Source organism: Peromyscus leucopus, chromosome 8b (genome assembly GCF_004664715.2).
Source record: "Peromyscus leucopus breed LL Stock chromosome 8b, UCI_PerLeu_2.1, whole genome shotgun sequence".
In the NCBI taxonomy this organism is placed as follows: Eukaryota; Metazoa; Chordata; class Mammalia; order Rodentia; family Cricetidae; genus Peromyscus; species Peromyscus leucopus.
The window spans coordinates 41340070-41353059 of record NC_051086.1 but is presented as its reverse complement, the minus strand read 5'-3'; the positions used below and the strand labels follow the sequence as shown (position 1 = coordinate 41353059).

The 12990-nt window shown below is 45.9% G+C and overlaps 1 protein-coding gene across 1 annotated transcript; it reads right to left on the bottom strand.

Annotated features, from left to right (window-relative positions):
- Nucleotides 1–270: 270 nt before the first annotated feature.
- On the bottom strand, nucleotides 271–11435 carry Trim58 (tripartite motif containing 58). The gene is made up of 6 exons (XM_028857149.2): nucleotides 10859–11435; nucleotides 8870–8965; nucleotides 5850–6080; nucleotides 4926–4948; nucleotides 4729–4829; nucleotides 271–1185 (listed from the first exon to the last, which is right to left on the bottom strand). Exons 1-6 carry the CDS (start codon nucleotides 11276–11278, stop codon nucleotides 596–598), a joined length of 1461 nt encoding a protein of 486 aa, XP_028712982.1. The 5' UTR covers nucleotides 11279–11435; the 3' UTR covers nucleotides 271–595.
- Between the last annotated feature and the right edge of the window lie 1555 nt (nucleotides 11436–12990).

Below are 12990 nucleotides of genomic sequence, written 5' to 3'. Positions count from 1 at the left end.
GAACCTATTAATCTAGAAGGAACTGTAGACTAAGTAGGATGACACATCCAACGAAAGAGAGAGAATGAAATCAAGAAAGGAAAAGCAGAAAAGATTCAGAATTATGGGTCTCACTGGAATAATGTCAGTTGATTTTGAAGCAATCTCATTTCTCAGCCAAGCATCGTGGCACATACCTGCGCCCAGGACACTGAGGCAAGAGTTGGGGGAGAACCTTGGCTAGACAGGAAGACTGTGTCTCAAAAACAAAACAAACAGAAACAAGTAGAATTGATACTTCTACATCCCATTATACGGCATGTTGAGGATGAAAGGACAATCTCATTTAATTCTAGCTTATTACTGTGAAAATGTACCAAGGGAAGACGAGACATCTGGCAGTGGAGTTTGATGAGCCTGCTGCCTTTTCGAAGTCATTCACTGCACATGGTTTCTCAGCACGTGAACCACCAGGGATCCACTCCTTAGCCCCCATGGGAGGGTTTCCACAGAACAGGCCTGCAGAGCTGGCATTGGTGTGGCTTATTGAAGCAGGGCACAGCCATGCTCCCCATCCGTCCAGGACCCCTGTGAAGCACAGCACTTCCGGATGGTTTCAGTGTTCCTCACTTCTAACAGCAGCAGCGAGATCTAGGAGACCCCTGGGGGTCCAGTTTCCAGGCCCTGCTTCTGCCATGGGTGGTAAGATAAGAGGGGTCGTGTCACAGACAAAAAAGTAGGGCCTGAGAATGCCGGAGAAGAGATGGCTGAATGTGTAGATGTAAGACCCGTTTGTGATGTTGTAGAAGGAGATTTCGCCTGCTTCGTAGTCCAGAAAGATCCCGATGCGACGAGGTCGCTCATCTTGGAGCACAGGCACGGAGGGAGAGGCCAGGACCATGTACTCGCTTCCCCTCAGCAGCCACATGGCCCAGACGCCGTTCTCTGGAGATGGTGTGGTTTCCCCCTTTCTGGGCAGTGAGTCTTGGCATACCCCTAGCCCCCACTCCGCCCTTTCCCCCACGATGACTTCCCAGTAGTGTCTTCCAGAGGAGAAGCCCTGCAGGCCCAGGATGCAGGGCCAGATATCAAAGCGTTCAGGGTTACTTGGGACGTCCCTCCAGACCTCAGCGTCCTGCACACTGCGTAGGTCGGCCGTCAGGAGCAGGCTGGGGTGCGCAGTGGCGGGATCCAGCTTCACGTCCACTGTGGAGTTTTGCCAAGCGTGAGAATGAGCAGAAAGATCTAGCAAAACTTTATCTCTCTCTCCCCTTTTCTTCCTCCCTTCCTCCCTCTCTCCTTTTCTCCCTTTCTTCATTTATTCTACTGTGCTGAGGATGGACGCTAGTCTTGCATAGTACCTCTGAGCTTCCGTTCCAGCTGACGAAAACTCAGGTACCACTAAGAACCCTCAAACAGTTTCTCATTTCTCTCACCCAGAAAAACTGAGCCTGGCAAAAGCTTTGATTTGGGCCTCACAGAAGTCTGCTGGACACAGTGGGACTTCTATTGCCCAATGACACGGTTAAACCCACTGCTTTGTGTGCAAAGGAAAAACTAAATAAAAAGGAAGATACCAGAATGTGTAGAGATTCCTGGAAGGAGGAGTTTGGTGTGGGAAGGGGTAGGGATGGGGCAGAAGCTGAACCTCTTCTCCTTGCTCCCTATCCATCATTTCTGTCTTCCTGTCCCTCTGTACCATCCGAAACTCCTTCACAGTAAATGGCCGAGTGGTGTTCCCCTGTATTCTGTAAGCAGGCCTCACAAATTAATTGTAATAATTGACCCAGAGAAGGGGAGTCTGAAGAAACCCTCCTGACAGCTGATCAGTCCGAAGAACAGGCCAGGACCCGCCCACTGCACTGTCATCCTACCAGCTGTTTAAAGACAAGTCGACATCTATACTCCCCAGACAGTTCTACAAATAGAAAGGGAAAGGATGCTACCAAACCCATCCTATGGAGCCAGTATCACCCTAATACCAACCCAGAGAAGGCACAATGGAAAATAACAAATTTCTCAGATAAAAATGGATGTAGAGAATTTCAGTAAATACTTCCAAACCAAATTTAAGAACACATGAAGAATGCCATATTCCATTGCCATGTTGGTTTCATTCTAGCTATGAAAAACATGGTTCAGTGTACACAAATCAGTACTGAGTAACCCAGTTGTAAGGCATTTTCTTAATTAGTGGTTGGTGGGGGAGGGTCCAGCCCATTGTGGATGGTGCCATCCCTGAGCTGGTAGTTCTGAGTTCTATAAGAAAGCAGACTGAGCAAGTCAGTAAGCAACACCCCTCCATGACCTCTGCATCAGCTGCTGTCTCCAGGTTCCTGTCCCGCCTGAGTTTCTGTCCTGATTTCTTTTGATGGTGAACTGTGATGGGGAAGCAGAAGCTGAATAAACTCTTTCCTCCCCAACTTGCTTTTGGCCATGAATTTGGTCACAGCGATAGTAACCTCAACTAAGACACCAACACATAAATAAACCTAAGGGCAGAAACACATGATCATCTCAACAGATACAGAAAAGACCTTTAATGATGCTGAATATCCATCCCTTCTTGATACCTCAACATAATAAAGGTTATAGAAGATAAACATAGCCTTTCCTTTAAAGTCAGGGATGAGACAAGAAAACACACAGTCCTCACTGTGTAGTGCTTGAAGTCTTAGCCAGAGCAATAAGGCAAGATAAAAAAATAAGAGAACAAAGTTGAAGAAAGAAATTAATTTTTTTCCTACTTACATATATAAGTATAATTATATACTTAAAAGACCCTCAGGACTTCACCAGAAAACTTTAGACATGATAAACACTTTCAGCAAAACAGTGGGCTACAATACATACATCAAATATCAGAATCTTCTCTGTCTACAAACAATGATCTTGATGAGAGAGAAAGAAAAATACCATCCATGGTAGCTTCTAAAAAGCCAAAATAAAACAAAAAATAACAATAAAAGTCCTCCCAAAACTCCAGGAATGGACCTACCTAGGGAGGGGGAGAGCTTCTACAAAGAAAACATTAATGCACTGAGGGAAGAAATCAAAAGACACCACCAGAAGATAGAAAGACTTCCCTGTCCACAGACTGGCAGAATTATTATTATGAAATGGTTATGCTACTTAAGGCAGCCTGCAGATTACAATGATCCCCATCAAAATGCCAATAGAAATCTTAGAAATAGGAAAATCAATCCTAAAATTCATATGGGAGCAAGCAGATAGGACCCAGAGAACTCAAAGCAATCCTGAGCAGAAAGAGTAAGTGTCATAATACCTGGCCTCAAATTTTACCACAGAGCCATAATGACAAAATCAATCTAGTTTTGATACAAAACTAGATTTGTAGAGCAGTGGAATAGAAGAGAGGACCCAGGTGTAAAACCATACAGCTACAACCAAATGAATCTCAACAAAAATGCCAGAATCGTGCATTGGGGGAAAAGAGTCTTTTCAGCAAGTGGTGTTGGAAAACTGGATATCATATTCCCATGCATAAGAATGAAGCTAGATGGTTATCATTCAGCTAACACAAAGATTAACTCAAAATAAATCATAAACCTTAATAGAAGACCTAGAGCTATGAAAGTAGTAATGGGAAATATCTATCATCTATCCAGATATAGGACATAAAAGCAAAAACAAAGTGATGGTTGAGTGAGGGACAGAGACAGACAGGAGGTAAGGGGGCCACAGAGGGTGATGGGGTTGAGTATGAGCAAAGTACAATGATGCACATATATGAAAATGTCATAAGGAACCCACTCCTGGGGACAGAAAGATGGCTCAGTGGTTAAGAGCACAGGGTGCTCTTATAGAGAATCTGGGGTTTTGTTCTCAGCACCCATGATGTGTCTCATGACCATCTATAACTCCAGGTGTGGGAGATCTGATGTCCTCTTCTGGTCTCTAAGGGCACTATACACACATGGCACAGGCAAAACAACTCATATGGAAAATAAGAATAGAAATCACTTTCAGAAGAAAGAAAGTCATTGCTTTGTATGCTTACCAAAACAAAACAAAACAAAACCCTTACAAATGGAGGCCACAACCTACATGGGAGGGGGTTGTCAGTCTTGTGGGGTGGACTGTCAGCCTGATTCCATCTCTGGACTGATCTTGTCATAAAGGGAATTGGGTTAGATTCCTGGTTGGGGAACCCACTGGGGCACTGGTTAAGTGTTGGAGGGAAGAGTCTAACACATTTCGGTGACCAAAGGCTCTGGAGTCAGTGAGAGAATGGGGAGTGGGGAGAAAAGATAATTTTTGCTTTATTTGTCCTTATCCCTGATGACAAGCACCAAGGCAGAGGTAAAGCTCTGGGACCCACAGACCACTCATGATAGCACGCTCTCAAATAAGTCTTGGCTGACTTTTATCTCTAGGATTTTGGGCTCTGATTGTCACCATTGCGTGACATCCACAGAGTCAGCTGCACTGAGAGCCTGGCCCAGACGTCAAGGTCCTGTCTACAAATGCAACCATGCTTCAGGTAAGAATAGGACAGAAGCCTGGGAGCCAGAGAGGAGAAGATGCATCTAACAGCCGAGTCTGTGCACACTCGCGCACACCTTCGTCTTAGTTTATGTTTTCTACACATTGTGAGACTTTTACAGGTGACACGGAGAGAGATTGGGAGGTTTTTCTTTCCCAGTTCTGGCCCAAACTAACTTCCTTTGGCCTGTTTCTGCCTCTCCCTCTTGTTGTGAAGGGGAGCGCGGTGGACCCGATGCCTACCTTGGAATTTCTTCAGCATCTCCCTCATCCCGGGGATGCGGCACACCGTCTTCAGCTCCAAGGGGATGGCCTCTGGTTCCAGCCGTGCGACAGCTTTGCTTCTGGAAGTATGCAGAGCCCACGGGTGTCAGTGTGGTCAGCAGGGGCCTATCTCCCCCACACCAGCCACCCCACACTGATTCAGAAATGAAACATACCGGGTCAAGACTCCTCTTACTCCCTGGAAAGGAAAGACACACAGGGATGAGTCAGGCCTCTGACTTCTTTCTGAAGCCAAGCTGGATGCACAGTAAAGATGTCAGCAGAAATATTTGAAAGTTGCTAACACCTAAGATGAAACTTCAGGAGAAAATGAACTCCTGCTCTTTACAGGAAAACAAAGACTTTAAACAATCAAACGTCTAGGTGACAAGATCAGTCACCATCAGAACAGAATCATCCTGCACACAGTTTACATCCGTTCCCCCCAAATCCATCAGTTTAGCTGTTTAGTTTTCGGAATAGACAATTCTGCCAATTGGCTCTTTTGGTAGAGTTACACCCTGTACTTAATGAAGATAGAATTAGGGGGAAGGCATCAAATATCTGAAGAATTTATTTGAGGTGAACACACACAAATGCCACCCTTAATGCCTTTGCAAGGGAATACCAAATGTCTAATTCTTATCCATCACACCAAAGCTGATCATTTGATCTACACTGATAAGAAAGGAAGCCATTAATATCTGGCAGCACTTTCTCTTTTAAAAGAAATATATATTATATATATGTATATATTTGTGTGTATGTGTTTATATATGCATATGAATCACCTAAAATCTAGTCAACATATAACTTTTTGTAAACACTCAATTGTTTAGTGTGCATCATTAAGTTTTGGTGTTAGTGTGAGCTACCTGGTTCTCTAAGGTTCCACTCAGATTCTCATGCCTTCTGCATCAGTTCTAAGTTGGTCTACTGAGAGCAAGCATGCCAAGCATGGCTAGGTGCTGGTAACCAGATGACAAGATCTCAACTCTGTCTCTTAGCCTCACATCTGCTTCCCACCTCCGCCCCGCCCCCGCCCCGCCCCGCCCCGCCCCCGCCCCGCCCCCGCCCTGGTTCTCCAGAGCTTGCCTCACCTCCAGCAGCCCCAGGGCTGGCCGCTGGCTCCTCTCCTGTAGCTCTTCAGCCAGCTCCTTCAGGGCCTTGTTCTGTTGGACCAGCCTGTTCCGACAGTCACGCAGCCTCTGCAGGGTTGCTCGCTCCTCCTCTTCAAGCCGCCTCAGCTGCAGCTGTTCCTCCTGGGCCAGAAAACCCCTGTGTTTCTCAAACTCCAGCCTGAAGCGCTGTCTCTGCGTCTCCACTTTCTCCTGGGGAGACACGGCAAACTGGGTCATGGAGGATGTTTTGAGGCGTCAATTGGGGACTTCCTGATTTCAAGTGTGGGCAGTCGAGAGTGTGGGCGCATGCCCAGAGTCATCTCTGCTTTTCCCTGGAACTGACTGTTGGCTGTGTTCTCACAGCATGCAGGGGCCCGTACCATTGGTATGGGGGCTGGGGGGCTGGAACAGCAACAATCTGAGAAAGGCCACTGGACCCGGGATCTCAATTAGACGTGAATTTGAAGGCAAGCATTTCTAGATACAAGCTTCAGTATCATATGTAAAACAGAACAGAAATGTGGGGTGGGGTGGGAGGTCAATGACCCTTGGTCCAGCTGTGAACAGTGTCCAGCCATCACACAATACTAGTTACTGTTTATTCTACCAGCCACTGTATCTACTAAAAACAACAGAGAGATTATAGAAACCTGGATTTGTAACTGTGAAAAACTTGAGAGTAAAAACAGATATTCTCTTGTGTGTGTGTGTGTGTGTGTGTGTGTGTGTGTGTGTGTGTGTGTGTAGAGGTGTGTTCACCTGTGGGTGCATATGCAGAGGCCAGAGATTTACTTTAGGTATTTACCTCCATTGTTCTCCACCTCCACCTCATTTTTAATGACAGGCTTTCTCCCTGCACCCTGTGCTCATTGTTTAGGTTAGGCTGGCCAGCAACCCCAGGAATCTGCCCATCTTTGCTCCCCCAACCCCAACACTGAGGTCACAGGAATGCTTTGCCACCTCAAACTTTTGATGTGAGTGCTGGGGATCCAAATTCGGGTCCACATGGTTGTATAACAAGCACTTTAGCCCTTGAACCCCAGCCTCTAAATGTTCTTTTCTACAAGGTAATGGTGGCTAACATTTTCTGTACAGTCAAGAAGGAGCTAAGTGTCCCTCAGGCACTGGCTTGCACATTAGATTCAGATTATTATCCTGGTTTCCACTTTTAACGTCTACAACTCCTAAAGAGGCCCAAGGAATAGATTTCATTATGGGTTACTGTATCTCAGTTTGGTTCTCACAAAATTAGTATTTAGGAAACCAGCTGTAAAGCAAGGGTAAGCTGCAAATTATCCCCCAGAGCATCTACCTCCTGCATTCTCTGCTGTTTCTAATGTTCATAATTTCCTGGTTTCACTGAAGGACAGGATACTTTTTTTTTTTTTTAGAACCAGCTGTATTAACAGTTCTCTCTCTTAAAACAACAGCTTCCTCCAGTTTCCATGCCCTCTCTTTTCACCATTTTCTAAATCACTACATTCACATGGTCATGGCCACTTCCTAAAACCAAGTAAATTGGAATTTCATGCCCGATTTCCAAAAGGTGAGTCCTGTTAAATACCCACAACACTCCCTGATGTGGGAGGTGATGCTACTGTTGAGCCAGACTGAGAATGTAGCTGTGGGGTTACAGTGGGTTGAACCAGGGGCATGAGAGGCAATGGTGAGGAGAGACTTTTCCAGTCCATCTTCCTTCATCCCACCCTTCTGCATGTGAAAGTTACAAGTGCCGAAACAGGAAGAAAGACCCTCTAGAAGTTATATTTATCAAACTTCCCTTGTTGCCTGTGTCTCCTGTGGACATGTTACTGACTGTAACCCATGCAGGAGCACTTGTCTTAACAGGAATCTTAGCATCACATCTATGTTAGTGTAGCCATTAAGGGGTCTAGATGCGAGGACCCAGGTCTTGGATATGGGACTCTGATTGCCTAGGTCTATGGGCAGGCCAAAATCAAGAGCAAGTGACTTGGATTATAAACCTGAATATTATTAATTTGAGAACCAATGTTTAATTTCACCCATATTGGACACTGTGATTTGAATGGAATAAGACTTATCCCAGAAGAAAAATGTAGGAAAAAACAAACAGTTCTTATGGGAGAAATAATCTGTCTATAAAGGACTGTACTTTCAGCAAAAACAAGAAGGGAAGATCCAGAACAATACAAAAAAGAATAGAGAAGGCTATTTGCAGAAGGAGAAAAATAAGAATATATCTTGGATATCACACAACACATTGCATACGTAACATGCCCATGATTTCTAAGTTTCACAGTCTGACACCATTGAGAGTCTGACCAGACAGCTGTGTCACAGGTGTGGGGAGAATGTTGTACACTGTAGCAGGTGTGTCCAGCCCACAGCCCATGGGCCAACTGCGTGTGTGTTGGGGCAGCTGTGAATGCAGCCCAACACATTTGCAGATGACAGTGTTATTACGTCTCAGTGTCAAAAGGTTGGACACCCCTGCCACAGTGTTCTGCAGCGTTCCTGACTGCCCAGTAGGTGGCGGCAGCATGCTTCAATTTGTGGCTCAACTGGGGATAATCCAGGTTCCGAAAGGCTGCCTCCACAGATGTGCAAATGAGATGCACAAGAAAGAAAAAGGGCTGGGTGAGGTGCGGAAGAGGAATGCATGGATATGAGACTGCAGACGGCTGATTGTCCTTCTGTGTATAGGGTGGTTGCTGTTCTCTGTTCTCTGTTATACATGTTGTATAGCACTGATTTTCATTCATCTCACAGTTCTATTTATGAATCATGGATTGAGGTGACTGACTTATAGCAGTGAGTTTGACAGTTAAGATTCAGAGGGCAAAGCAACTTATTTATAAGTCAGGTCATATCAACAGGATTAGAAAGTGACCCAGGAGGGCAGTGTGGTGCTTTCTGGAGGAGATGGGGAGTCAGAACATGAGTGTGAGAGAGTGTGATGGAAGAATGTCTCACACCCTTGGCCTGAAAGCTCCCTGAAGCCACAGTTCTGTTCTCACCTTCCAAATGACAGTCTTCTTCCCGACGTTGGTCTCCTGCATCAGAGCCTCCTCCATTTCCTTCCTCACAAGTTCCAAAGCGGCTTGGAGCATCCTCTGTTGGGAAGACAACACGGGATCACTGTAGATGCACCCTCTCGGGCCTTTAGTTTTCTTAGATGTAAAGTACAAAGAGCAGCCTGGGAGTCCCTCACTGACCTAACTCAGTACTCACTAGATTCAGCCGACACCTTGTCTGGTGCCAGACACCAAGATGCGCCTGAAAGTTTCTCATTATGTCACTCTTTCCAATAGTAAAACAAAATGTTAAAATGTGAGGTGAAAAGTAACAATAGAATACAAATAAGGTGTTGTAGTATACTTAAAGGTTAGAAATACAATTATGAGGATAAATGGTTGCATTTTGATAAATAGCTGTATAAATATATACATGATACATAGTCGTATAAAATATAAAGCCAATTTGGAAAAAAAAACCTATGATGTAGTAGAATTGCCATCTACTACTGACAGACTGAGGTATGATGATATTTCTTATTTATTACTTAAGAGCTTATTTCTTTTTACATTTTGTGTGTGTTGTGTGTGTGTGTGTGTGTGTGTGTGTGTGTAAGTGTGTGTGTGCCCCCACAAGAGTGCCAGAGACACAAATTGAGGTCAGAGACTACTCACAGTAGCCAGCTATCCTTCCATCACGTGGGTTTAGGGATCAAACTCAGATTGCCATGTTGCCAGCAAGCGCCCCTGCCCAGGAGGGTGCAAGAGACACTGCCTCCTTCCAGCAAGAGGACCGCGGGGAGGCGCGTGTGTGTGCTTGATTACAGTGAACACATACACAAATACGCTTTGGGAAGGAAAACATACGGGCCCCACCATAAAAGTTACTCAGTAAATCCTACATACACATGGTTCACGCTTGAATGGGGGTCACGATAGCGCTGTGTAGAACGTGCACTTAAAACAGCCTTGGAACTCGTGGTGGTGCCTGACCGACCAGGCTGCGGTGGGATTTGCTTTGCCTTTGGAACACTTTGCTCTGTCAGCCCAAAGAAAGCACGAGCCACACCACGGAGGCGACAAACAGCAGGGCAGGCCTGGGGACAGCAGTGACAGGGCGGATTCTGCGGGATCTGTGTTTGGTTAGGATAAGAGCCGGGCACGCCTTAGGCAGCTGCCGCTGATTGGCTGGGAGGTCTAGAGGGTATTTGTTTGGCATTTAATTAAAGAAAAAAAACAACCCCCCCCCCACATAATATTTATGGAAAACACTAGCCAAGCTCTGTGTGACGTTTTCAGGACGTAAGCAGGTAGGATCATAATTTTAAAATCTGATTTTAAAAAATACCCCATGCCTGAATTTTTATAAAATCAAGAGGAAGCAAGCGGTAAAATCATGAGGGATATTTCCAACGAGTTGAGGCAAATACCCAGATTTTTAATTTTAGAGAAAACAAACTAGCAATCTCCTTAAGAAAGCGAGTGCTCCTTACAACAGGGTGGTTAAGCTTGCCAACGGAAGGAAGACCTCACTGGCATCCCTGGTAAAGGTTGCTCAGGAACTTGGAGAGTTAAATGTACTTAAAGCGTGTCGGGCAAATGTGGAGGAAGATAAGAGTGCAGCCTTTTGCGGTTGCGGTTGCCGGCATAATACACACTAAGGCTAGAAGCACTAGGGAGCCCCTCTTTATAGACAGGGCGTGTGTGCTCTCGGCAGGGGGCGAGCCACCCGCTGCAGGAGGCCCGTTGTGATCAGAGGCTGGGCTTAGCAAAGGCCCTTCCCAGGGGCAAAAGCCACCGCAGCTTCGCAGCTTCGGGGAGTGTGAGCTAGTAAGGATGGGGAGGAGACCAGGGAAGGGAGGCGCTTGGGAGTTACTTAAGAGACTCCGTAGCACCTTTTGGATCTGCTTGGACTATGTCCCTTCACATTCCCAGCTCAGCCTGTCCCAGTGTCTTCCCATTTTCCACACTGGGACCTGAGCAGCGTCTCACCTGGTAGCGGCTGGCAGCCTCCTGCAGCGGTTCAGTGTGGTGGCTCCGGTGTTCGGGGCTAGTGTCACAGACCCAACATATCATCGTCTGGTCCTCCTCGCAGAAGCGGCTCAGGTCCTCGCCGTGCCGCGCGCACTGGCGCGTCCCGGGGTGTCCTGTACCCAACCCCAGCTGCCTCACGCTGTCCACCAGACTGGCCAGCTGCCGATTGGGCCTGAAGCTGGCGGGCCTGAAGGGACTCCTGCACTGGGGACAGGCGTAGACGCCGCCCTGAGCGCTGTCCGACTTCTCGCAAAACTCGGAGATGCACCGCAGGCAGAAGCTGTGGCCGCAATCCACACTGATGGGCTCCTGCAGGAAGTCCAGGCACACCGAGCACCGAGCCTCTTCTCGCAGCCGCTCCCCCGGCGCGGTGGCCATGGCCCTGGCCGGTGGCAGCAGCTCCTATTGCCCTAGCGGTCTGCACAGAAGGAAGGAAACCCATAAGCAGGGGAGCAGGCCCTGGGGGGTGTTATCTCCTGGGCTGGCCCAGATCCAGCAGCCAAAAAGAACCAACCACTCCTGGTGACAGCAACAAGACCAGTGACTGTCACTTCCTCAGAGACCCAGCAGCTCCTTTTCTATTCCTTCTTCCACCAGCTTTGTTTGATAAATATTAACATTTTATATAACGCAGCATTTACACCATCCTAACTAACATTAGAAGTGATTGAAGTTTGCTCTGTTTTGTAGTGTGGATCGAACCCAGAGCCTCACGTAAGCCAGGCAAGCCCTACCACTGAGGAACATGCCCAGTCCTCTTTTTTATCTTTTATTTTGGTACAGGGTTCTATTAAATTTGCCTAGGCTGGGTTTGAATTCACTCTGCAGTCCAGGTTGGTTTTGAACTCACTCTGCCATCCAGTCTGACTTTGAACGCTCTGTCTTCCTGGCTCAGCCCCCCAAAAGTCAGGAAAATAGAAGTACATCAAGGTCAGCTGAGTTGCCCTGTTGTTGGTTGTTTTATTCACTCTTTTGCTCTTTGGGGGGCCTGCCACCCAGCTCCCAAATAAACCACACAGATCTTATTATTATATGAGTGCTTGGTCTTAGCTCGGCTTTTTCCCAGCCAGCTTTTCTTAAATTATCCCATCTATCTTTTGCCTCTGGGCTTTTACCTTTCTCTATTTCTGTATACCTTTTCTTTCCTTCTTATTCTGTGTCTGGCTGGGTGGCTGGCCCCTTCTTTTCTCATTCCTCAATCTCTCTTGCTTCCTGATCCTTCTTTTTCTCCTTCTATGTATTCTCTCTGCCTGCCAGCCCCACCTATCCTTTCTCTTGTTTTGCTATTGACCGTCCAGTTCTTTACTAGACCAATCAGGTGTTTTAGACAGGCAAAGTAACACAGCTTCACAGAATTAAACAAATGCAACATAAAATAATGCAACACATCTTTGCATCATTAAATAAATGTTCCACAGCATCAACAAATGTAACACATCTTAAAATAATAGTCTACATCTCCCACTTTTTGTCTAAATAAAAATGAAAGATTTTAACTTTAACATAGTAAAACTACAGACAACAAAAATGGTTATCAAGTAAGAATTACATTTACAATATTCAGTCCATTTGTATTTATCACATTCAGAGAAAATACCACAGTATCTATCTTATCGTAGTGAGTCCAAAGTTTTATACCTAGCTTACTTTCTATCATAATAAGAAAAACTGAAACTCTAATTATTTAATCTTTAACTCCATCAAAGATCTCAGGAGTAATTAAAATTGCCTAACAACAGAGACATTTGCTTGCCTGGACAGTCACCCAAAGTTCCTCTGCAATGTTGGGGCATCCATCTCCAGCCTACAGGCCTAGAGTATCTGGCAGACTTTCAGTGAAGCAGAAAATTTAAAGGACTGTCTCACCTTGTTTTGGCAAAGTTCAACAGTCACTTTCCTGTGGATCCTGTGGGTCCTGTGTGTCTAGCCTGCACAACACATAGTCAAGCAGTCAAAGCAAAAACAGTTTCTTGCCGAAATGGCTAATCTTACCACAATGAAGTAAATTGGTGCTCCCAGGAGCAGATGTGACTCATTGTCATGAAGAGTCCTAGGTTAACAAAACATTTTAAAGGTCATATTCTATAGGT

What these genes read in the sequence shown, in the direction of transcription:
- Trim58 (XM_028857149.2), bottom strand. Translation starts at nt 11,278, where the DNA reads ATGGCCACCGCGCCGGGGGAGCGGCTGCGAGAAGAGGCTCGGTGCTCG. An exon ending in AGGCTGCCAGCCGCTACCAG is followed by an intron (nt 8,966 to 10,858) that starts GTGAGACGCTGC and finishes TCTTCCCAACAG; the next exon opens with AGGATGCTCCAAGCCGCTTT. An exon ending in GATGCTGAAGAAATTCCAAG is followed by an intron (nt 1,186 to 4,728) that starts GTAGGCATCGGG and finishes AAAACTCCACAG; the next exon opens with TGGACGTGAAGCTGGATCCC.